This window comes from Vitis vinifera, chromosome 11 (genome assembly GCF_030704535.1).
Source record: "Vitis vinifera cultivar Pinot Noir 40024 chromosome 11, ASM3070453v1".
Classification (NCBI taxonomy): Eukaryota; Viridiplantae; Streptophyta; class Magnoliopsida; order Vitales; family Vitaceae; genus Vitis; species Vitis vinifera.
This window is the reverse complement of record NC_081815.1, coordinates 7,219,754-7,245,354: the sequence shown is the minus strand read 5'-3', so window position 1 is coordinate 7,245,354 and position 25,601 is coordinate 7,219,754. Positions and strand designations below refer to the sequence as shown.

The following is a 25,601-nucleotide window of genomic DNA, read 5'->3' as shown; positions in this document are numbered from 1 at the left end:
ACAAAGAACAATAGCAATCGACAAGATAATAAACAAGACGCATGCATGTATATAATCATTTTGTACATAGCATTAATATTGATAGCATTACTAAAACAATATTGACAATTTAGTACTACTTTTTCCCCAAGTTAGCAACATACCATTACTTCTCTTTTTTGTCATCAACAAAAAATCTCATTTAAGCATGGTGAAGGAATCATGATATTAACTAAAAATGATTTTAAAAATGTGAATATTAAGCATGACATATTTTCCATGGAAATATGTAAAATAAAATCATTATACTATTTCTCCCATTTTTTCATTTAAAAATGTTTTTCAAATAAAAGTTTGCTCAGAGCATTTCCGATTTAAAGCATGATTTAGAAAAATAATGTAAGGAAATGGGAAAACATGCATTTTAGAAAAGTGCAACACATATATAGCATGCATATGATGACATCATTAAGAGTACGCAAACATATAGTTATTCCATTTCACCTAAGATTTTTATAAATGATTTTTTTTTTTTTAATACAAACCTTATTGTAGACCCCCTCAGATGTAGGACATTTTTTCTTTTTTGTTTTCTTATGTTTTTTTCTTTCTTCTTCCTGACTTCTTCTTACCACCCCGAGATTGAGCTGTGTTGGGCAGCTAGATGAGACTGAAAATGAAAGAAAGCAACTGATGGGTGAGTTGTATTTAGGTGGCTGAAGAGGACAAGAAGCGGGAGAGGGGGAAGAAAACACAATTTTAGGGAACAAGGGAGCAGGTTCGACAAGCTTGTTGGGTGATTTAGAAAGAGATATTTTTCTTTTGGGCGGGGACATAGGGTTTTTTTTCGCGAGTAGCTTAGGGGAGAAAGACGGAGAGAGAGGAGCAACTCTTGGCTTGAGGAGAGCTTTCTAGGTACAACTCCTACAGCTTATTAGTTTATCATTTTTTGTTATATGGTTGGATTTCCATTTTTAGCTGTCTTTGTGGGCACCGGTTTTCCGTTTTGGTGTGGATTAGGAGATCTATTTGTTTGTCTGAGTTTAATGACACCTGATTTCAAGAAAATCTGAATCAAAACTTGAGGAGCTATAGAAGAATGTTATTTTGAAGTATTTCCATGATATAGGCTGGATCCACAATCTTTTAGCATTTCAATGTTGGTTTTGGTCTAGATATCATTCCAACAATCTAGATTTAGGTTCTTTTGGCAATGTAATATAGTTGAAGAACTCATGGAGGAAAATAATGGTAGAGGGGATTTTCATGGAAATGTAGTTAGACAGTCACCGTTAAGGCCAGGTGGAAGCTTGAAGTCAACATTATCAGGTAGATCAACTCCTAGGAACTCTTCTTCATTTCGAAGATCGCTTTCAAGTTGGATCCCAAGAAGAGAAGCTAAAAGTAGTAGGGTTGGTTCTCAGTGGTTTCGAAATAACAAGGTAGTGTTCTGGTTGATTTTGATTACCCTCTAGGCTTATTTTGGATTTTATGTTCAATCCAAGTGGGCTCATGTTGATAACAATGAAGACATTATTGGGTTTGGAGGTAAACCAAATAATGGAATTTCTGACTCTGAATTGAACCGGAAAGCACCTTTGATTGCCAATGACAAATTGTTGGCAGTTAAAAATGGTTCTGATAAAAATCCAGTTGGTAGTGGAAAAAGGGTTATTTCAAAATGGGTTCAAAGGCGTGCCTGGCCGAAATCCTCTCTCTAGGTTGGGTAGGTCCATCAAGATGAATGATAGTTGGACCTAAGCTGGACAGTGCACTGCCAGATGCTCAAGCCCATGCACAACCTTTAAATGCTTTTCTTCACTTTGGGCCCATCCTAATGGTGCAATCTCAATGACCTTGGGCCCGTTTCTGTACCTATGCATGGCCACCTTTGGCATGCAATGGTTATGTATCATCTTTTTTTATTTTATTTTATTTTTTTATCCTGCATGTCAAATTTAAAATTCTCAAAGATTCAGTTTTCAAATTTTATTTTTTTTTTATAAAAAAAACTCCATCTTTTTTTTAGTTCTTCAAAATTCCTATTCCTGAATGTATTTTTAAAGTTTCCATTCTCAAATAAATTCTTCAAAAATTCCGACCTCCAAATTTAATTTCCAATTTCCAAAATTCCAATTTTCACATTTATTTATTTAATTATTATTATTTTTGTTATTATTATTATTATTATTATTATTTTATTTATTTATTTTTAAAATTCTATCTTTAAATAATTCTTCCAAATTCTGGTTTCCAAATTCTAATTCCCAATTTCCAAAATTTCAATTTTCACATTTATTTATTCAATCATTATTATTATTATTATTTTATTATTATTATTTTTTTAAAATTCTATCTTTAAATAATTCTTCCAAATTCCGGTTTCCAAATTTAATTATCAATTTCCAAAATTCCAATTTTCACATTTATTTATTTAATCATTATTATTTTCGTTATTATTATTATTTTATTTATTTGTTTATTTTTAAAATTCCTTCTCTAAATAATTCTTCAAAATTCCGGTTTCCTAATTCTAATTCTCAATTTTCACATTTATTTATTTAATCATTACTATTTTCGTTATTATTTTATTTATTTATTTATTTTTAAAATTCTATCTTTAAATAATTCTTCCAAATTCCGGTTTCCAAATTTTAATTTCCAATTTCTAAAATTCCAATTTTCACATTTATTTATTTAATCATTATTATTTTTGTTGTTATTATTATTATTATTATTATTATTATTATTATTTATTTATTTTTTTTAAATTCTATCTTTAAATAATTCTTCCAAATTCCGGTTTCCAAATTCTAATTCACAATTTCCAAAATTTCAATTTTCACATTTATTTATTTAATCATTATTATTTTCTTTATTATTATTTTATTTATTTATTTATTCATTTTTACAATTCTAATCTTTAAATAATTATTCCAAATTCCGGTTTCCAAATTTAATTCCCAATTTCCAAAATTTCAATTTTCACATTTATTTATTCAATCATTATTATTTTCGTTATTATTATTATTATTATTTATTTATTCATTTTTAAAATGCTATCTTTAAATAATTCTTCCAAATTCCGGTTTCCAAATTCTAATTCCCAATTTCCAAAATTTCAATTTTCACATTTATTTATTTAATCATTATTATTTTCTTTATTATTATTTTATTTATTTATTTATTCATTTTTACAATTCTAATCTTTAAATAATTATTCCAAATTCTGGTTTCCAAATTTAATTCCCAATTTCCAAAATTCCAATTTTCACACTTATTTATTTAATCATTATTATATTCGTTATTATTATTATTTTATTTATTTATTTATTTATTTTTAAAATTCCATCTTAAAATAAATTTTCCAAAATTCCAAAATCCCAAATTTAATTTTTAAAATGTCATCTTCAAATATAATTTTTCAAAATTCCAATTTTCAAATTTATTCTTTTAGAAATTTCCATCTTCAAATAATTTCCAAGATTCCAATTCTCATAGTTCCAATTCTCAAATGATTTTAAAATTTTCAATTTCTTTCAAATTTAATTTCCAAAATTCCAATTCTTAAATTTAATTCCCAAGACTCTAATTTTCAAATAATTCTCGAGACTCCAATTTTCAAATAAATTTCAAAAATCCAGTTTTCTCTCGAACAATTTTAATTCCACTATGGTTTCCAAATAATCTTCTATTTCTCTTGATTTTAAATAAGCAAGAAGACAATTTTCATAATTATAAAATAATGGAATTTGTGAAACTTATTCATGCAAGATTAATTGGGCTTTGGTGGGGGCCCCACATATGAGTTTTCTCTTTTGATTATCAATTGTTATATTTAATGAATATTGTCTGATCTTTGTCTTACACTTTGATATGCATGTGATATATTTTGTATTTGTTATTGCGCACTAACCCTGTTTCATGATAGCGTTTCATTACTTGCTGCCAAGGTATGCTCTCACTCTCACTTTGTTCATTTATTCATTATCATGACTTGCTTTAAATCTATGATCTCTTTGGTATCCATTGATCTCCTAGTTAATTGTCATACTTGCTTCATTTTATTAGTAGAGACCCATTTTTAGGGGCTTGGAGGGGTGTTACGGTTCACCACCATACATTCCCGATAAGTAACCTGACCCCCGAACTCCGACTTGGTTTTTCACAGACCTAATTTTCCAAATAAAAAGTCACACTTAGGGCTTTTCTTTCTTATTTTGTTTTCCCTTTAAAAAAAATAAAACAAAAATAAGTGGTGACTCCGAATCTTTTTCAAAAAATCAAATTTTCACCAAATAAATGAAAAAAACAAGTTTCGTCATCGAGTGGGAATGCATCAAGCGAAAATGCGGGGTTCACAAAATGACGACTCCAAGTTTTTTTCTAAAAATAAATTTTCACCAAATAAATGAAAAAAAGCGAGTTTCGCCATCGAGTGGGAATGCATCGAGCGAAAATGCGGGGTCCACACTTATGCTAACAATTATAATACCTAACTTTGGTCTAACAAGGAGGTCACTCTTATTTATAAGTGAAGGTAGGGGATGGGATTTGAAATCCCCAATATTTGATTGCTTAATTAAAAGAATTTGACTCCTTGATTTTATAAGCTTGTCTCCTTCATCTAGTAAATTTGTTAATAAGAAAATATTACTTTCTAATACCCTTTCTACTTCAATTAGGAAATTCATTTCATATGTTAAGGAAATTTACCAACAAATATATATATATATATATATATATATATATATTCTATTCCATTTTGACTTTAATTATTTTATTTTATAAGACTTGATTTTGTAACCTTCCAAACTTTACCACGTGTCATCTTTTGAATAGCTTGTCATATGTCAATGTGTATGATTGATCACTAATCCTGTCCAAAATTTGTTCAACAAGGAGTCATGATTTTAATGATCAATTTGGTGGTACTTTAAATCACTCAAATTTGTATATCTACAATTGTTTATCAAATTAGAATTGCACTAAATTATCCGATTTATTTTGAAGTAATTTTTAATCAAATGCACTTTGATGCCAAAGTAAAATCGAGAACCTCATATTTAATAACCTAAAATAATGAAATAATGTAAAATGATATTTTTTTTTTTAAATTTAATATCTTAAAACATTTTTCTTTATTCCAAGTATTAACATTCTTTAAAACATGTTAAAAGGTTTTAAAAATTGTTAAGTCCCATATATTCACTTTCATAACATTAAATAATAAGTTTTAAAAATTAAATTAATAAATTATACTAAATTATTAAGCCTATATTCTTAAAACTCTCTACCTTAATAAGGTAAAATTAAATAAATTAAAAATGATTATAAATATAAAAACAATTATGTGAATCACCTATAGTTACTTATGATTTATGCATGTAACTTTAGAAAAATATTTATTATAATTATCATGATTCAAATCACATACAGGACAACTAGAATATGAATTCACTTTTCCTCAAAACATTTTTTTATATTTCTATTTAGTACCATAAACATGCTTACAACAAATACATCACCGTTTGTAGTACCATAAACATGCTTACAACAAATACATCACCGTTTGTGATTGTAATTAGAGGTTGAAAAAGATAGAAAGATCCAAACATGCCAAAAACTATAATTATTATTCAGGACCCGATGCCAAATACTATGTTGTTTTCAAAAAATAACTCCAAGATATATGAGATAGTGGGTTAAGTTCAGTTTATTTATGTATTGAAACCCTTAAAAATAAAATATTAAATAAATAATCAACTTAATACTTAACTTTATTAAATTATATTTATATTTAAGTTGAATTAATCTATATCTACCAAAAAACAATTTAGACCTTAATATTAGTTTTCTCCAATATCTCAACTATATTAATAAATAATTCATCTAAAATATCATCGACCCTCGTAAAAACAACCAATATAAGTTTATCCTAAAATCAACAATATAACAAAGCAAACTATATTCAGATTGTGCGACATTTCTATTAAATAAAAGAAATAGGGACAAAACCCATGACGGTGGGTTGAGCAAGGTGTCATGAAAAAGAGGAGAGCAACAAAAAATTCATGAAAGTTGTGAGATTCTTGAAGAAACAGGAGATAATTAAATTTAATGATTGGTTTTCCACGTAGAAATTTTATTGATTAACATGGATTTAATTTATCATTGATCTCTATTTTTTAAAATAGGATTTGTGTTTCAAGGGTAAAATTCTCTGCTAATAATCTCGTTTCAATAATTTTAGAAGTCTTTCGTTGACCACTAATTATAAATTATGCCCACAGAGAATCATACCAGCTTTTAAAGACCATGTGCTAAGGTTTGTAACATTGTCTCAAGGCATCTCAGTCAATTTCTAGACCAAAATATACAACCGTTTTTGTTTTGTTTTTTAAAATTACAATATTTTTTTTCTCAAAAATCCTTTTTTTTTTTCTCATGCAAATAGATTCTAGGATTTAGATGATGGACCAAACCCAACATTAAAACCAATAACAAGTTGAAAAAAATTACAGTAAAACTTTGAATATCCGGGAGAGTAATCAATTGGGTTACTTAAGCTTTGTATGGGATAATTAACACTAATACTATCTCCGGTATAGAAAAATATTAAGGAATAAAAAATATTAAAAAATAATTTTCTTATCTTTAGTTTTTTATTATAAAAAATATGTAAAAACCAAATATAAATAAAATTACTTGAAAATTTATATTTTTTTTAAAATTATTTGATTTTTATATAAAAATGTAAAATAAGTGATATTACTATGAAAAGTATTATTGTGGACCCCGCATTTTTTGCATCATGCATTCCCACTCGACGACTAGACTCTCTTTTTATTTGATGAAAATTTGATTTTTTTGAAAAAGACTTTGAGTCGCCACTTATTTTTTGTTTTATTTTTCTTAAAGGAAAACAAAATAAGAAATAAAATTCTAAGTGTAACTTCTTATTTGGAAAAGATAATTTATAGAAAACCAAAGTCTGAGTCCGGAGGTCAAGTTACCCATTGGGAAGGTACGATAAAATACTGTAGCACCCATCTAAGTCCCTAAAAATGGGTCTCTACTAAATAAGGTGAGGTAAGTGTGACAATTGATAAGAAAATCAATGGATACCAATGAAATGATCAAATAATAAAAAAAATCATACATAAGAATAAGCAAAGTGAGATTGAGATCATACCTTAGTAGCAAGTAATAGTGCACTATCATGGAAATAAGGTTAGTTCAAGTATAAAATTATTATATACATATCAAAGAGCAAGACAAAGATCAAGTAATATTCATTATGCATGACAATTGACAATCAGAAAAAAAAAAAAAAAAAAAACTCACATGTAGGCCCCCCACCAAAATCCAATTGATTTTGCATGAATTAATCTCATAAATTCAATTGTTTTGGAATTATGAAAAATCATTCATATTTATTAAAAATCAAGAAAAAGGGAAAATTATTTTAAAATCAAAGAAAATTTGTGAGAGTGTTTACCTAAAGAGAAATAATGCAAGTTTATTAAAAGCGATTTTTTTTTTTTTTTTTTTATGACTCTAAACCTTAAGGAAGAGAGAAGAAAATAAAATTAAAATTATTTGAAAATTGAAGTTTTGAAAATTAAATTTGAAAATTATTTGAAAATTTGAAGTTTTGAAAATTGGAGTTCTAAAAATTATTTGAAAATTTGAAATTTTGAAAATTAAATTTGAAAATTGGAGTTTTGAAAATTAAATTTTGCCACCAAAAGATAAAAAATAAAGAGGATGACACGTGTCATTTGGAACTACATGTCAAGGTGGCCATGCAAATTGGATTCATGCGCATGGACTCGGGGTGGAGGGGTTAAGTGGCAATGTTACTGCATTTTTTTCCAACTCAACACCGAAAATGTCGACATTCTTTGCTTGGTCCCACTTTGATTTTGGTGGGGATGATTTTGTCCACCCGCTGAATCCTAGGTTAGAAATAATGATAGTTACTTCAAAGATTGACAAGATGAAATAGTATTTCCAGCATGCTATAAGACCACACGTATACTAGTATCTCAATTGTTTCCAGAAACTCCATTCTTGGTACACTTGTGAGATAACCGCAACAAATCTCTCCATTTTCTTTACTTTCCTATCCATCTTATTCCATTTATACTCTCACCCATGCCATGCAATGTCATTCTGAATTGAGTCATCGAAATAATGTTTAAAATGCTGAAACATTGGGTTTGTGCACCTCTTCCTAAGCCTAGCCGTGGACTTTTTCACAAACTCCAAAGATAGAAAAGCCGAAGCTGAAAACTCTGCTCTCTTTGTTAAAGTAACAAGAGAAAGAGATTTAATATATATATATAGTGTTCAAAATAGATGGAGATAGGCTGTAATAACAGCTGGTAAAAAAATAACAACTCAATAACAATAAAGCTAACAACAAGTGGGCTTCATCTTGTGACATCAGTAACCAACTCCTTTGTTCTCCTCTGTTCTTGGCTTATCATCCCCCCTCAAGTGAAAGGGTCTTGGAGCTATACAAAGTTGAGATTTGAGGGATAAGAACCTTGAACTTGTGAGATGCTTAGTCAATAAATCTGCTGGCTGCTCTTCAGTGGGAACAAAGTGCAGCTGTATCTTTCCTCTCATGACTTGATCTCGTATAAAATGAAGGTCTATTTCTATGTGTTTAGTTCTAGCATGAAACACAAGGTTCTTTGCCATATGGTAAGCATTGATATTATCATACCAAAGTAGAGGTATAGCAGGTATTGGCACACATAGCTCTTGCAGTAAGGCTTGCATCCAAACAATCTCAGCAGTAGCGAAAACAAGGCCACGATACTCAGACTCTACACTACTACGAGACACTAATTTTTGTTTGGTAGAGGACCAAGAGACTAAGTTACCTCCTAGATAAACTAGATATCCACTTGAGTTGCGCCTATCATCAAGGTGAGCACCCTAATCTGCATCTGTGAATCCCTCTATTGTCAAGTTACTTGAAGGACTTAACAGGAGCCCATCTTGCATTGTTCCTCTTAGATACCGAAGTATTCGTTTGACTGAGAGTCAGTGAGCTGTGGTTGGTTGTTGCATAAATTGGCATGCCTTATTAACAGCAAAGGCTATATCAGGTCTTGTCAAGGTAACATACTGAAGTGCCCCTACTACACTTCGATAATGAGTAACATCTGCCTTAGGATCTCCATCAAATTTAGACAAGTTCTTCCCAACAGCACCAGGTGTTTTTGCCGGTTTGATATCAAACATTTCAGTTCTATGAAGTAGATCTGAAATGTATTTGGTTTGGCTCAAAGTCATAGAGCCTTCATTGTAAGAAACCTCTATACCGAGAAAGAATGAGAGTTGACCCAAATCTCGTAAGGCAAAAACTGAATCAAGTTTAGCTATGAGAGACGAAATCTGTGTGGAAGAGCTGCCCGTTACGAGTATATCATCAACATAGACAAGAACTATCAAAGTAGTGGCCTTTCCAAAGTGCAGAAACATAGAACTATCAGTCCGAGACATGCTGAATCCCCATTGAAGAAGAGCAGAGCTGAGTCTTTGAAACCAAGCACGTGGGGCTTGTTTTAAGCCATATAAAGCCTTCTTCAATCTACACACTCTATTCGGGAATTGAGTGTCAAAGTATCCAGGAGGTTGAGACATATAGACTTGTTCTTCTAGCTCACCATTGAGGAAGGCATTGTGAACATCAAGCTGTCGAATTTCCCACTTAAAATTGAGAGCAACAGTAAGTATGATGCGAATAGTGGCAGCCTTAACTACTGGACTAAAAGTCTTAAAATAGTCCAGATCATGAGTCTGATTATATCCTTTTGCCACAAGCCTAGCTTTATACCTCTCTATACTCCCATCTAGCTTATGTTTCAGTTTATACACCCACTTACAGCCAATCACATTGACATTGGGTGGTTGTTCAACAAGATCCCAAGTATGGTTTCTATGAAGAGCAGCAATCTCCATTTCCATAGCTTTAGTCCAATTTGGATCTTTGAAGGCTTGTTTGAGAGTAGATGGTTCTGAAACCTTTATGGCAGAGAGATCAAGAATGGTCTTTTTCTTGGTTATACCACGCATGGACCTTGTTGTCATTCGTGGAGCAAGAGCAGTGACTTGAGGTTCTTGAACAGATTTAGGTGACAAATCTATAGTAGGAGAAGAACTAGATGTGTCCAGAGGTGAAGAAGAGGTTGTAGGAATAGGACTTTCACTTGTGGATAGAGAATGAGAATCTATGGAAGCATGACTGATTTTTGAATCTGGGAGAAGACATGGAAAATAAGGAGGAGTTATAAGGGCAGGGGTAGAGCCTTCTGTTGAAGTGTCATTAGACGAACTGGAAGACTTGGACTGAGCAAGTGGGAAAGTTGATTCATCAAAGACCACGTGGGGAGTAATATAGACTCTTCTAGTTGCATAATCAAGACATAAAAAACCCCTTGTGATTCAAACTATAGCCAAGAAAAAGACATTGGACAGATCTGTACTGCAATTTATGAGTGTTGTATGGCCGAATGAAAGGATAACAAAGGCAACCAAATACACGAAGAGATTTATAATCAGGATGCCATCTAAAAAGAGTGAAGTAAGGAGAATCATACTCGAGAACTTTGCTTGGCATTCGATTGATAAGAAAAGTTGATGTCTGAAAAGCGTAGTGTCAGTACTTCATTAGCAAGGAAGCATGAGATAACAAAGCCAACCCAGTTTCAACTACGTGTCTGTGCTTCCGCTCAACTTTACCATTTTGAGCTGAGTTGTATGGACAGGAAAATCGATGGGCAATACCAACTGCTTGAAGGAAAGACATAAAAGATCGAAATTCTCCACCATTATCAGACTGTAAGCACTTAATTTTGGTGTCAAACTGATTCTCCATTTGAAGCTTGAATCGCTTAAAGATAGGAATGGTCTGATCCTTTGTTTGTAATGAATAAAACCAAGTATACCTGGAATAATCATCTACAAAAAGAATGAAATATTTCGCTCCAGATGTAGATTTAATTGAGGTAGGTCCCCAAATATCAGTATAAACAAGTTCTAAAGGTTTGGATGCACGAAAATTTGAGAGCTGAGTGGGTAGTCTATGAATTTTAGCTAACTGACAATCAGAACAAACAGTAGATTTATATTTCCCAGAAGCAACATTACAAGTATTCATGACCTTTGAAACAATGTCAAAACCAGCATGGCCTAGTCTATTGTGCCATAACTCTGCTTTATTTTCAATAGTACTAGAAAATTGGGAATGAAAAGCAGAAGCATTATTAATACTACTATAAGGTTTCAGATTGCTGAACACAAGAAACTTGTAAAGCCCATTTTCAGGCTTGCCTTGAGCAAGAACCATCTTCATGTGTAGATCATTCACAAAGAAAGCATTAGAATGAAACTCAATCAAGGCATTATTATCTGAGCAGAACTTAGCCACACTAATCAAATTAACTGAGATAAAGGGAACATGAAACACCTTCTTGAGTCGAAAAGAATGTGTATGAGAATGAAGTTGTTTAGAGCCGATATTGGAGATGGAAAGATGCTTACCATTACCAATAGTGACTCTATCTGTTCCCGTGTATGGTGAAGTACTGGTGAGATTCCCCAAATTCTGAGTCAAATGGTGACTTGCTCCAGAATCCAAATACCAACTCTCATCTGCGGGATTATTAGAAGCAGAAGCAACCATAGCAGGTATATTGTTTTGATTCCCATTATTCAAAGAATGAGAAATAGTAGTCTGACCACCTTGAAAAAAGATATCAAACCTGTGATAACATATCTGAGCAGTGTGGCCAAACTTACCACATAACTGACACTGAGGTTTCTCACTTGGACTAGAATTTTGCCTTCCACCTTGTCCATTTCTACCTCCACGTCCACGACCTCTATAGGTGTAATTATTGTTATTTGGATAGTAGCCTTGTCCACGACCTCCATTAAACTTCCTTCCACCACCTCTGTTATTAGAAGAAGAGGCATAATTGGCAGACATTTGTTCAATTAAGCTTTGTTGCTCAAGACGATGCTCAAAGGCTAATAGCATACTATGTATAGCTTCAAGAGAGATCTTATCATCTCTAATGTTGATAGCAGTAACAACAGCATTATAATCGGATCCAAGACCTCCAAGAAGATTCATAACCTGATCTTGTTCTGAGACAGGTTCTCCAATAGCAGCTAGATTATCAGCAGCTCCTTTGATCTTCATTATGTAGTCTATCATCGACATTGATCCTTTCTTTGTGGATTGTAATTCGAGTCTGAGTTGCATTATCCTAGCTCTTGAAGAAGATGAAAAAAATACTTTCCAAGGCATTCCAAGCAGAGTGAGAAGTATTATGGCCTATGATCTGTGCCATGATACCTGGTGTGAGCGACGAGTAGATCCAATTGAGGATTGTTCGATCTTGTCTCCTCCAAGCAACAAAAGCTGGATTCATCACTCCTGGACTCAGATCTTTCTCCGGACAGATAGAGGTTCCATCAATGAAATCCTCAAAGCCATTAGCTCAAACGACATTATCAATCTGAGATCTCCATAGGATGTAATTCGTCCGATCAAGTTTCACAGGCAAAGTGTGATTAAGCATCTGATAGGAAGGAATGGACGCCATTGTTGAGCTTTGTCCAGATCCAATCGAACCAGAGGAAGAAGAAGACTGTGTCGGAGTAGAGGCCATGTTTGGATCGAGAGAAACAGAGAGAAAGTTAGAAAGAGAAGAAAAAATTCAAACCTTGAATGAGAGCTCTGATACCAAGATAGAAAAGCTGAAGCTGAAAACTCTGCTCTCTTTGTTAAAGTAACAAGAGAGAGATATTTAATATATATATAGTGTTCAAAATAGATGGAGACAGGCTGTAATAGCAGTTGGTAAAAAAATAACAACTCAATAACAATAAAGCTAACAACAAGTGGGCTTCATCTTGTGACATCAGTAACCAACTCCTCTGTTCTCCTCTGTTCTTGGCTTATCACTCCAAATTCTTAATTGTTTCGGCAAATGCAAGACTCATAAGATAATCATCATCGCCAGATACAAGCTTTCTGACCCCAAGTAAGTTCAAAATTTCTTCTTTCAACCTGTCAAGTTCTATTTGGACTGACAGCTCCTCAATGCCAATTAGCAAACTCAAACACTTTGAATACTATTTTGATTCCGGTAGGGATCTGCCATATGAAGAGCAGCACATTTAACCCATTCAATGCAATGTGAAGATTTCTGACAGTTTAATTCCCTTTCTGTATTGCAAGAACAAAAGCTACTACAGCTGCCCATAATGGTGTGATAGTTGCTCCTACAAAGAGATGAGGTCCTGGGAATAGCTTTCCTGTTCTGAACCATGTGTTAACTTCTCCTCCAATTGATTCAAAAACTCCGAACCCTAGCAATATTGAACTTGCGTTGAAGTGTTTATCTCTGAAGGACCCTTAAATCAGTCCCTTCCTCTCCTTAGTGAGGTGTTGGATTTTGGCTTCACTAGGTGAAGGTGGTGGTGCTTATGCAGGTGCAGCGATTGATGGTGAAACTAGGCATTGTAGCAACTAAAACCAGAATATCTCAATAGTGGTATGGAAACAGCCTGATAAGCGAGACCCAACACCGTCGCCGGCGGCGGCAGTTGCATCATACCTTGTGTTTCGTACAAGTGATGTGGAAGAGAATAAGCTTTCAATGAATTCCATGGCCGGATTTTCAGCTCCCGAGCATAAATGCCAAGCGTCAGTGCCGAGTTTGGCCCTTCAAATAACAACAAGTCTTGATTTGTAGCAGCTTGCTATAGAGTGTTGGCCTCTAGACATGCATGGACACATCTACGGGCCAAACGATAGCTACGGGTATGTCGGAGTTGTCTTGAGTAATGTGGCCATGCATGGCCAAGATTGCGTGCACACGGGAAAGTGGAAAGAAATGAGCTAAAGCCAGGTGTGGTGGTGGATTGATTGGGGAATGGGTGGAGAGTAAGCTGAAAGTGGTTTGAGTGGTAAAGGTGATGAGATTTGGGTTTGGTGGGGCTTTGGTGGAGACTTTGCAAAGGCGGCCATGCAGAGTGAGTCGGAAAGGTGAGGTCCAATGGGTGGCTTAGGTGATGAGAAACCCAACTGAGAATTACCTTGGCCATATCAGTTGTTTTGGTACGGGCTGGAAGGTGAGAGACCTGATCATGGATGTAAACATCTGAGTAACAGCGTCTATGGCAGTCATGAGGCTCCTCAATGTGACAACTATCATTCTGCAAATCCGAAAACTTGTCCCACATTGCTTTAAACAGCATCCACCTAAGCCCAGAAAAGAAATTTGATTGATAATGTGTAAAGACCAAGCGTAGACTACTCTTGCATGGCCACCATCATTCCATCAAGTGCTTCAAAGTCACGGTTTCACCATTATATTCCTGCTCGGTCTAACAAACTGTTGAATGAAACTCTGGTCCCACTTTGAGTCTCACCGTGCATTCTCTTATTGCAAATATTGGTTCCATTCTCTTTTAAATCCACATCACTCTGCTCAATGTAAATAGGAGGTTAGGCAAACTGTATCTTAGCAAGCTTGGATTCAAGGCGACATCTCGTCTTCTCCATGGTCACCTGAAATCACATATCAGAAGGCAAGCCACTTTCAGCATTCCTAATCCCCACCAGATTGATGGTAAGCACTAATGTTGACTGGCAAAGCATGCATCCTAACTACTTGCTCGTACGATGCTATCAAAGTCCCCATTGTTCCCAGAAGGATGTCGAAGAGATAATCGTCACATGTGACATCTGGCAGTAGCATATTCTCCAGTTGAATGCATCACTACTGATGTCGTTCCTTTAGTAAAACAGTCCACATCAAACCTCAGTTTTCGATTCTAGAACAGAGAGCAGATTTTGAAAACCGGGAAAGAAATTGATTGGGATGAGAACCATAAATAGTGGAGACAATAAAAATAATAATAATAAGTGGAAACAAAATGAACCAACAAAAGCCACATTTCATGTTTCAATCCATGGGCTTAAACAAGTAAAGAGACTTGAGGTGGAATCAAAGAAATCAATGCTACAAATGCCACATAATGAAAACGAAATAAAGATTAGTTGAATCCCACAATGCCAAACAAAACAGAGGATGTATCAACAACAACAAACATGTAATCAGGTCAGAATCAACAAAGCTTACGATAGAAGATGGTCAAGCATAAAAAATCAACAAAAATAGCTCAAGTTGTAGGAAGAAAAGATAAAAAAACAATGATAATAACGAAAACTAGGGAAAAGCCAAGTAACCTTACCTGAAGATGCTCTTTTTCTACCTTCTCTGTTTTTCTTCGTTCTACCTTTTTTTTTTCTCGCTGTTCTGCCTTGGTTTTTTCTTCTCTCGCAAGCTCACCAACTCTTCTTCCTCGTGACACCCCCTTGGACTCCTCTCCTCTTCCTAGATTTTTTTTTTTCCTTCCTGAATCCTCCATCTACCCATATTCAGCACACACCATCTCCTATTCCTCATTTTTCTCCAATTTCAATCTTTTCTTTTATTTATTTATTTATTTTTTCTTTCTCTCCACTCAAACCCACTACACCGCTCCACTTGTTGGCCAATTATCGACCGGTTTCCACTTCCACACTTGACACCTCCACTGCTGCTCTCTTATTTTCTTTGAAATTGCGTAACTTTTCATTTTCTTATTTATTATTTATGTGTTTTTATTTTCTTATTATAATAAATAATTGATCATGTATTGTTTTTTTGATATAGAATTTGAGTTTGTGGATATATTGCATTTGGTGATTAATTTGGGATATTTGGATTATGTGAATTGCATATTGTTTATCTTATTTGGACTTTGACCTATTGCTTATTGGTTATTTATTTGGACTAATTGGATTGAGCTTGAGACATTTTTTTTCCTTTGGTCATGTGTATTATTAATGTAAGCTTGTTAATTGATATGAATTTTGGACCCACAATGTGGGTGAAATTTGTTGGATGACTTGAATATTTGATATGAGTTTGGCCAATTTGAACTATTTAATTTGGACATGGGACAATTGTGGTGTATATTAAATTAGACTTGAATTATGAGATATTAAATTTAGGTCTAGTAGAATTTATTTTAATTTATCCCATTTTAGTTGATTGTGTTTGTATTTTGGTTATTAATTTGAATATTTTGAACTAAGACCTATAGTGATTTGAGCTCATTTTAATTGGCAAAATTCATTGGACTAATTTGAAATTTGAATTTGGATTTGAATATTTGTTTGAGATTTTGTATATTTATGGATATTTACACTTTAGGTTATTTTTGTTTTTGCATGAATCCATTATGCAATTCTATTGGCTAAGTACGAATTTATGACACGTGGTGCATGAAATTTCATGGAAGAAAGTGAAAATCGAAAAGCTATTGGAAGACATTGAATTTGTTGTAAGTTTGTTTGGGTATATATATTTGATTTCCCACTTATATTTGGTTTTATTTCTATTGGTTTCTGTAAATATTTATTTGTGTATATTTACTTGTTATGTACAGAATTGAATATCGAAAAAATAAAAAATTTTGTTAGAAATAATTCAATAAAAATGTTTTAATAAAATAATAATTTTAAAATATTCTTCTTAATAAAAGAAAGTTTTTTTTATTAATAAAAATTCAGAAAAATGCTTTTAGAAAAATCCAAAAAAATTGTTTTTAATAGAATTTGAAATTTTTTTTTAATAATAAATGCCTAAAATTTTCTTTGTTTAATAATAATTGTCAAAAAATTGTTTTATAAATAAATTTGTCCCAAAAATTAATTTTTAATTAAAAATTCTTTTGCAAATAAAGTTATATTTTTTTTAATAATTTGTATAAGACATTTTTCTTAAATGAAAACAAATTGAAATGCTTTTGAAAATAAAATTATAAAAAATCATTCTTTTCTAGTAAAAACAAGTAAAAATAATTTTTGTACCTAAATTGAAATTTTGTAATAAATTCTTTTGATACAATAAGTATAAATAACTTTTTTTAAAATTAAATACAAATGAAATTGAATTAAATCATTAATTGAAAATAAATTGAAATCACTAATTCAAAATTGTTTTTAATAAAATCATTTGAAATTTCTTGAAAACTAATTCTTTCAAATATCTTTTTTTCTAATTAAATAAATAAATCAATTCGCATAATTCTATTGTCATTTATTTTGTACATTCTTGTAATTTTATTTTGTCATATCTTGGTGTCCATAATTAATTAATTAATTGTCACAATTTTCTTAATTCGTTTAGTAGAGACCATATATATACGGGCTTATAGGGGTGCTATGGCTCACCATCGTTAGGTAACTTGACCCCTAGATCCATATTCGATTTTTACAAATATGTTTTTTTCCAAATAAGGAGTCACACAAAGTTTTCTTTTTTATTTTGTTTTCCATTTAAAAAAATAAAACAAAAATAAGTGGAGACTCGATTATCGCCATCGAGTGGGAACACACATGAAAATGCGGGGTCCACAAATATATTAATTTTAAGTATTTTTAAATTTTTTATTTTTTATTTTTACATTTTTCCTCTATTTTTCCTTCACAATTTTCCTCTCTTATATTTAGTTTTATGAAAATACTAAGAAAAAAAATTATTTTTCTTCATGGTTTTATTATAAAAATAAAAAATATATCATATATAATTAAAATTAATTAGAAACTTATATATTTTAAAATTATTTAATATTTATATAAAATAAATTAAAAATATTATATAAAAATAATTCATTGACTTAATTTTTTTTTCATTTTTTCATTTTATTTTCATTTTGCTCTCTATTTTCTTGCATTTTTGTTTTCTTCAAATTTGATGCTAGGGTAGCTTGAACCCAACCAAAAAATGTTGAGACCTAAGAAAGTAAGTCATGTTAGATTAGTTCATAATTAGAACAAAATTATTAATTAATCTAAGTAGGTTGGAGCACTTCTTCATTTCAGTTTGTAAGATCATTCACATCTTTTTAAATAGGAAGGGAAAATTTATAGATGCATGTTTTTTTTTTTTTTTTTCTCAAATGTTCATTGGTGTGAAAATATTTTCCTTCCAATTGTTGTTATTTTGAAGATTGCACCATACTGCAACCACATTTTAGGAAGAAAATGGTAGATTTGGTTTTGTATGTTTAATTGTTGATTAGAAATTCATAATCATAAAGTTTCAAATATATGAAAATGAATATATAATAGATTGAATATGTATGTCAAGTTCGACTCTCTTAAGTTTATTTATTTAAAATGAGTGGTTTTAATTTAGTTATTTGTGTTAAGAAAGCAATTACACTAAAATAGAATTGTTAATAAAAAAATTATTCATAAATTGTTATAAAATATGAGATTCTGTACCACTATGATAAATTGTAGATGATCATCAATAAATATCTTTTGTAACTCCCTATAAAAGGGAGAGACCCCTAATGAAATTTAATAGAGTTTTTCTATGCATTCTATTCTCTTCCTACATTCTAATTTCTCTTTCTTGTTTTCTTCTCCTTTCACTTTATAATTTTACAACACGTTATCAGCACGACTAGTCTCTATAAAAGAAATAGAAAGATTTTTCTCTATTTAGAGAAATAGAAAGGTGTTCTCATTTTCAGAGAAATAGAAAAACTCTTTTATCTTCTTTCTTACAAAAAAGTATGTGATAAACTTATATCATGATTTTCTACTTTATTACCTTTGACTCTCTATTTTTACTTATTTTATTCGAATGCATAAATAAGTACAATCTTTATAACCAGAAGTTATGGGATAAATTATAAATTATATGGTAAATTCATAACTAGAAGTTATGAAAAATATGTACAATCCCTATAATAAAAAGTTATGAAAAATATGTACAATCCCTATAACCAGACGTTATGGGATAAATTATAAATTATGAGATAAATCCATAACTAGAAGTTATGAAAAAATATGTGCAATTCCTATAACCAGAAGTTATGGGGAAAAATTATAGAATTACAAATACATGACTAGATGTTATGTATATGATCCCCAATTATTTATTTTTAATTATACTGTATAACTAGAAGTTATACCAAACAATATTATTGCTAAAAGCTATGAAATAAATAAATGTTCATAACCTGAAGTTATGCACAAATTTATATAAAAAAAAACAGTTCATAGCCTGAAGCTATGTACAAATTTAAATATTTTCTTGTTCTGACAAAATAATCATGGCCTAAAGCTATGAAAGATATTAACTTTTAATTTATTTAATTTCTTTTAATTATATTGTGTAACTAGAAGTTATACATAAATAGTTCATACCCTGAAGCTATGTACAAATTTGCTTTTTTTTTTTTTTGACAAAATGATCATAATTCAAAGTTATGAAAAATATTGACTTTTAATTTTTATTTTGTACTCACTTATTTTTCACAACATAAATTATGGAAAACAATTTTTATTAACAATAATTTCATAACTAGAAGCTTTGCATACAATTTATAATTTTCTTGTATAACTAGAAGTTATTCAAAACAAAATTGTCAATGAATCTTGGAACTATGATCAAATAAGGAAATCAAGCATCCCTGTAGGATCGCACAAAAACACTGATTTTCCTTCGTCATCATCTCCATGAAGGTTTAACAAAAAATAAGCTTTTGATGAGAAATCACCAGTCTCGTCCAACTAGATCTGAATCATTCCCTGAAGTGAATGCAATATTGTCCCAAACTCATGGACGATGACAAGGACATGGTCATGGTCATGGAAGAAATCCCCAATACCATGGTTCTTATATAAATAATTTACCAAATTCTCAGAAAATGAAAGCCTTATTGCACCACCAGAAGTGGAATAATATTGAGGTAAAACAAGAAAATGGGAAGTGTTTACAAGACAAACCTCCTAAGAACCATGAGAATAAGTGTTATAGATGTGGTATGAAAGAGCATTGGTCGCGTACTTGTCGTATGCCCAAACATTTGGTCGACCTTTACCAAATATCAATAAAAGAAAAGGAAGTTGAAATGAACAAATATGTACCTAGAAGATACATAATTTTTTTTTAAATTTTGTTATATAACCAGAAGTTATATAAATATTATTATTCATAACCCGAAGTTATGAAAATAAGAAAATTAATATTCTTTGTGCTAATCAAAGGTTATGCCAAAGTTGTTAATATGTACTTTCTTATAGCTAGAAGCTATAGAGAACGAAATTGTTAACTAACAATTTTGTACAACTTTTTGAAATTTATATAACCAAAAGTTATAATGAAATATATTATAGCCTGAAGCTATGATAACAAGCATATAGATAATATTTACATATTATCAAAGGATTAATATTTTTGCATATCAAGTTATACAAATAGGTAAGTGTTTGATAGTTTTTATAAATTTCTATTATTAGAAGTTATACTGTCATTAGGAGAAAAATTTACATATATTATTACATGTTGCCACATGCGGTATTTTTATTAATGCAATAATTTCGTTATCCAAAATAATTTTGAAATTACAATAGGTTCAACTATTGTTCTCAATATATTATGTTATATCTTTACATATATGTTTAGATGGATTTGTAATATTTCAATTAAAGTTTTGAGACAACAAGATGCTTTAAATCATAATATGTTGTCTTGTAATATTTCATAACCTCCTATGCATGTTACCCTTTCTTTAAATCCCATAAACCCATTTATCTCTCTACACCACGCACTCTTCATGCATATTGTTTCACCACTATATCCACCTTTCCCACCTTTAACCTCATACCGAACATGCCCATCAAGCCCTTCATGCCCATATCCACCATCCATTTCCTTCATTACCCCTTTGTTGCCTATTTTCCAACGTGCATGAAGTCTCATGCACATGCCCATCTATAACTCCTCATTGTCCTGACTTTCACGTCTACCATACCCACATCACACCCACTTCCATTAGCCTCAAACACACCACTGAACCCTTGTTTATCTCCCTACTCGTGAACTTGCACAGCAGATTGAGGATGAGACTGAGGAGTTTGCCATTATTTAGGTATCAAAGTGGTCTCCATTGTCCGTGGTCATTCGATCGAAGAGCAAGGGTTTAAGATCAGGCAAGGGTATGGGGTTGTAATTGCGACACCTGGGCGGTTAATTGATTGCCTAAAAAGACGTTATGCTATTTTGAACCAATGCAATTACGTTGTTTGAGATGAAGCTGATTGTATGATTGACATGGGTTTTGAGCCACAAGTGGTGGATGTTTTAGATGCGATGTTCTCAAGCAATTTGAAGCCACGGAATGAAGATGAAGAGCTTGATAAAAAAAATGCAGGATCACTTATATGTTTAGCTGCTTTACAATTGGGTAATATGGTTTTTTATGAACTTCCAGGGCGAGATGGGTTGATTGAGAATCATTAAAGGAATCATTTTCATGGTTCTGAATACATGCTGATGTGAATGATGTAGAAGGCCTGACAATTTGGAAGAATGGGTCCTCGCATTTAGAGTGGTAGCTCTTAATAAACTGGGAATAAAGTGTGTGGACCGTTTAACCATCTGACCATCTCCTTCTAAAGATTATACAGAATATACTTTTGAAGTTGGTGTGGGATCCTCAATAGAAAAAGTTTTTGCTCCTCCTTTAACTGTTGGCAGCTTCTACATGGAGGAGGTATATGTTAAGCTTAGGGAAGAATTACGGTTTACTGTTGGTTGTCAGCATATTCCCTTTGTTGCATCAGCACTGGATGTGTGGACAGAATTAGGTCATCCCTGTGGAATCCATTAAACGCGGGTTGACTAAATGATTCCAAACTTGGTGACTTGCATGGGAGTTGAGTAGAATTTCAAGGCACGCAAGTATGCCTACACATAGGCATCTAAACCCATTTTGCAAGTGCAACTAATGAGATCCATCTATAATGTATTATGCCGCTCCAAAAGTAACACCGAAATCATCAACTCCATTTGTTGCAATAATGCCCAAGTCAACAACTCCTTTGACGTAAAGCCGAACTTGGTAAACCCATCCACTGTCTCCAAGAAGGCGGTTCATGCCAAAAATGGAAGCTCTAATGCCAAAGCCTCATCTCCTACCCATTTGGTTGATGGCGTGAGAATGGTGAAGAAGCTGAGATTGTCCAAAGTCTTCACAATTCCTGAAATAATCACTGTCTGATGCATGCCATGTTGAAATCTCACACCGAGAGGGCCTAACCTGATTAATAGTCCAGGTATTACAGCTCATATGATGATGAGTCATGAAATGAATAACCACTTGAACAGTTTGGTTCTGATTATATTCCTACTTTGGCTTACAATTGTTCGAGAAATGTTTCACATGCTCCTGATGCAATGTTGGGTAATATGGTTGACGCTACTCTTGCTTATTCAAGCAAGTATGATTCCAAGTTGCACCACATCCGTGTTCAAATGAGACAGCCGACCCTGCCATTCCATCGAGAGAAACAATAGCTTACAGCACATCATTCTGAGGACCATAATGCCAAAGCAGATCTTCCCAGAAAGCTAGTTGAATTGGATGCTCATCATGTGCATGCCGATCATGGTTGTAGAAGTGGTAACTGAGACGATGATGCTGGAATTAGTGAGGCTCTTTTGAACAGTAGAGTTGGAAATTATTGTCAATGAACATGGTGATTTCTTTACTACCCAACTTGAGAGCCAAAAAGTTGTATTGTGAGTCTCTACTGCGAGAAGCCCAAAGAAGAAATTGAGAAGGGAATTTTTGAAGAGGTTGTGAAGGCTATGACTTTGAAATTACTGAAGTTGCAAGTAAGTCTGGATTTAAATTGCTGAAGGTCAACGATAACTTCATGCCAGATGAGAGAACAACACTTTCCATCACCAACTTCATAGTACAATGCCAGTTACACCCCTAGGATCATATGCATGGTTTGCATGGCCACCTTTAGGCCACGTGTCCTTCTTCTTCTTTTTATTTATTTATTTCTTCTTCTTTGATTTTAAAAATAATTTCCCAAATTTCAATTTTCAAATAATTTTCCAAATTTTAGTTTTTCAAATAATTTTAATTCTTCAAAATTTTCATCCTTAGAATTTTTAAGTTCCAAAAATTCACTTTTCAATAAAATTTTGTTGTCATCTTTCTCTCTGGCAAGCCATTTCTACATCTCCTCTATTTTTAAAACGTTTTTAAATAAGCAAGAATCAAATTTCATAATTCCAAATGGTGGAATTTATGGAATCAATTCATGCAAAAATAAAGGGCTTTGGTGGGAGCCCAACATCAATGAATGTTTCCTCTAAGAATAAATCTGATTGAATTATGATATCTGATGATTTCTCATTCTGTTTAGTGACATGTGAGACATATTTTATGTTCATTAATTATGCACTGACTCCATTTCTTGATATCGCATTATAGCTCGTTGCCAAGGTACGTACCCGCTCTCACTCTGGCCATTCTTTATTAAGTGTTTTGATTTTCACATGTGCATGATCATTCTGGATATCCATTGATTTCCTTACCAATTGCTATGATTACTTCATTTTATTAGTAGAGACCCGTTTTTCTAGGGACTTAGAGGGGTGTTATGGTCTTTACCGTACCTTTCCAATAAGTAACTTGACCCCCGAGCCTTGATCCGATTTTTCACATACCACATTTTCCAAAATAAGGAATCATACTTAGGGTTTTCTTTCTTATTTCGTTTACCCTTTAAAAAAAAAAAAATGGTGACTCCAAGTCATTTTTCTTAATAAATAAATCATTCTCAAAATAAAGAAATCTAGTTTATCATCGAGTAGAAGCGCATAAGCTGAAATGCGCTGCTCGCATCACTCCACAATCATCCAAAACCCATTTTATTTTATTATAGCCTCTCTTTTCTACGCGTCTTTATCTAAGAAATCTCTCCACCCACATTAATTTTGATCAGCTATGGAAGACACCATCATCATCATCATCCGGGCAAGAAGGTGCTAAATAGCCTAAATTCCTAAGTAGAGGCATTATTTAAGTTCTTTCAGGGGCTAAATATACATTATCCTTTCTGTTTGATGGCTTCCAAGACGTCCATTCTCTGCCTTCTCTTCTCCCTCCTTTCTGTGCTCCAACTCCACCGCTCCATTGCGCAAACCGTGGTGAAAGGAGGCTACTGGTTTCCAGCCAGCGGATTCCCTGCCTCCGGTATCAATTCCACCCTTTTCACTCATCTTTTCTTTGCATTTGCGGATCTCGATCCCAGCACCAACAAAGTTACTATTTCCTCCCAAAACGCAAATGCATTCTCAACCTTCACCACCACTGTACAACAAAAAAACCCTTCTGTCAAAACCCTTCTTTCCATCGGTGGAGGAAGCTCTAATGAGACCCATTACTCCTCCATGGCCAGCCAAGCTAGTTCACGTAAAGCTTTCATCGATTCCTCCATAACTGTAGCAAGGTCGAATGGCTTTTCTGGTCTAGACCTCGACTGGGAGTACCCTACCACCACCACCGATATGACCAACTTCGGAACCCTCCTCACTGAATGGCGAGCTGCAGTTGCTAATGAGTCCAAAAACTCCGGCAAGGCTGCATTACTTCTAACCGCAGCAGTTTATTATGCATCAAAAATCGAGGAATTGAGTTATCCTGTTAGCTCAATTTCAGCGAGTTTGGACTGGATCAACGCTATGGCCTACGACTTCTATGGCCCCGGTTGGTCTCAGGTAACCCGTTTGCCGGCTCAATTGTACGATCCGGGGAGTCAGTATAATGGCAATTATGGGATCGTAGATTGGATTCAGGCAGGTCTGTCCGCCAAGAAGATAGTACTGGGCTTTCCCTTCTATGGGTATGCATGGAGACTGGTGAATGCTAATAATCATGGTCTTTTCGCTGCCACGAGCGGAGCAGCTACGGCGGGAGATGGTTCGATGGGTTACAACCAGATCAGGCAGGTCATAGCGAATGGAGCTACGAAAGTGTACAACTCAACCTATGTGGGGGACTACTGCTATGTTAATACAACTTGGATAGGTTATGATGATACAAGTATTTCCACCAAGGTTTCGTATGCTAAGGGAAAGGGGTTGCTCGGTTACTTCGCATGGCACGTTGGAGTGGATTACAACTGGGTCCTTTCTCAAACTGGTAAGTATATTTATTATTTATACATATAATATTATTTTGTTTTTCTCTCAAATTACAATTCGTTGACTACTCCATTTGTCAATAAATGCTAAATGTCAGTTGTTATAATGCTGGGTTTTATTGTTTTTGCAGCATCACAGACGTGGGGCTCATAAAGTTTGAAGCATGGGATCCAAGAAATGCATAAGTATGAGATTATTCAAAATGAACCAATAATAACAAAAACAGCTTTAAGAAATGTTTTGTATTATGTAGCATCACAAATGAGAAAAAATCTCATTAATTTCTACTGATATTTGGACGTTGGATGATGGTCATATTTATTTTCAATTCCTTCACTAAATGTGATACCAACATGAATTAATTAATTCTAAATTACTTGTTAGAACAAAATCAAAGCAGTTAAATGATCAGCTTGATAGTACGAACCACCTTCGTAGAGCGAAGCTATACCTTGAGAAATAAAATCCTATGGATACATAAAAATTCATAACAATTTATTTTATTAAATC

General features: G+C 32.8%; 1 protein-coding gene across 1 annotated transcript; it reads left to right on the top strand.

Annotated features, from left to right (window-relative positions):
* The first annotated feature begins 23,994 nt into the window (after positions 1-23,994).
* Positions 23,995-25,298, top strand: LOC100241931 (class V chitinase). The gene is made up of 2 exons (XM_002270332.5): positions 23,995-25,089; positions 25,222-25,298. The coding sequence occupies exons 1-2, from the start codon at positions 24,012-24,014 to the stop codon at positions 25,242-25,244; spliced, it is 1,101 nt and encodes a 366-aa protein (XP_002270368.1). The 5' UTR covers positions 23,995-24,011; the 3' UTR covers positions 25,245-25,298.
* Positions 25,299-25,601: the final 303 nt, after the last annotated feature.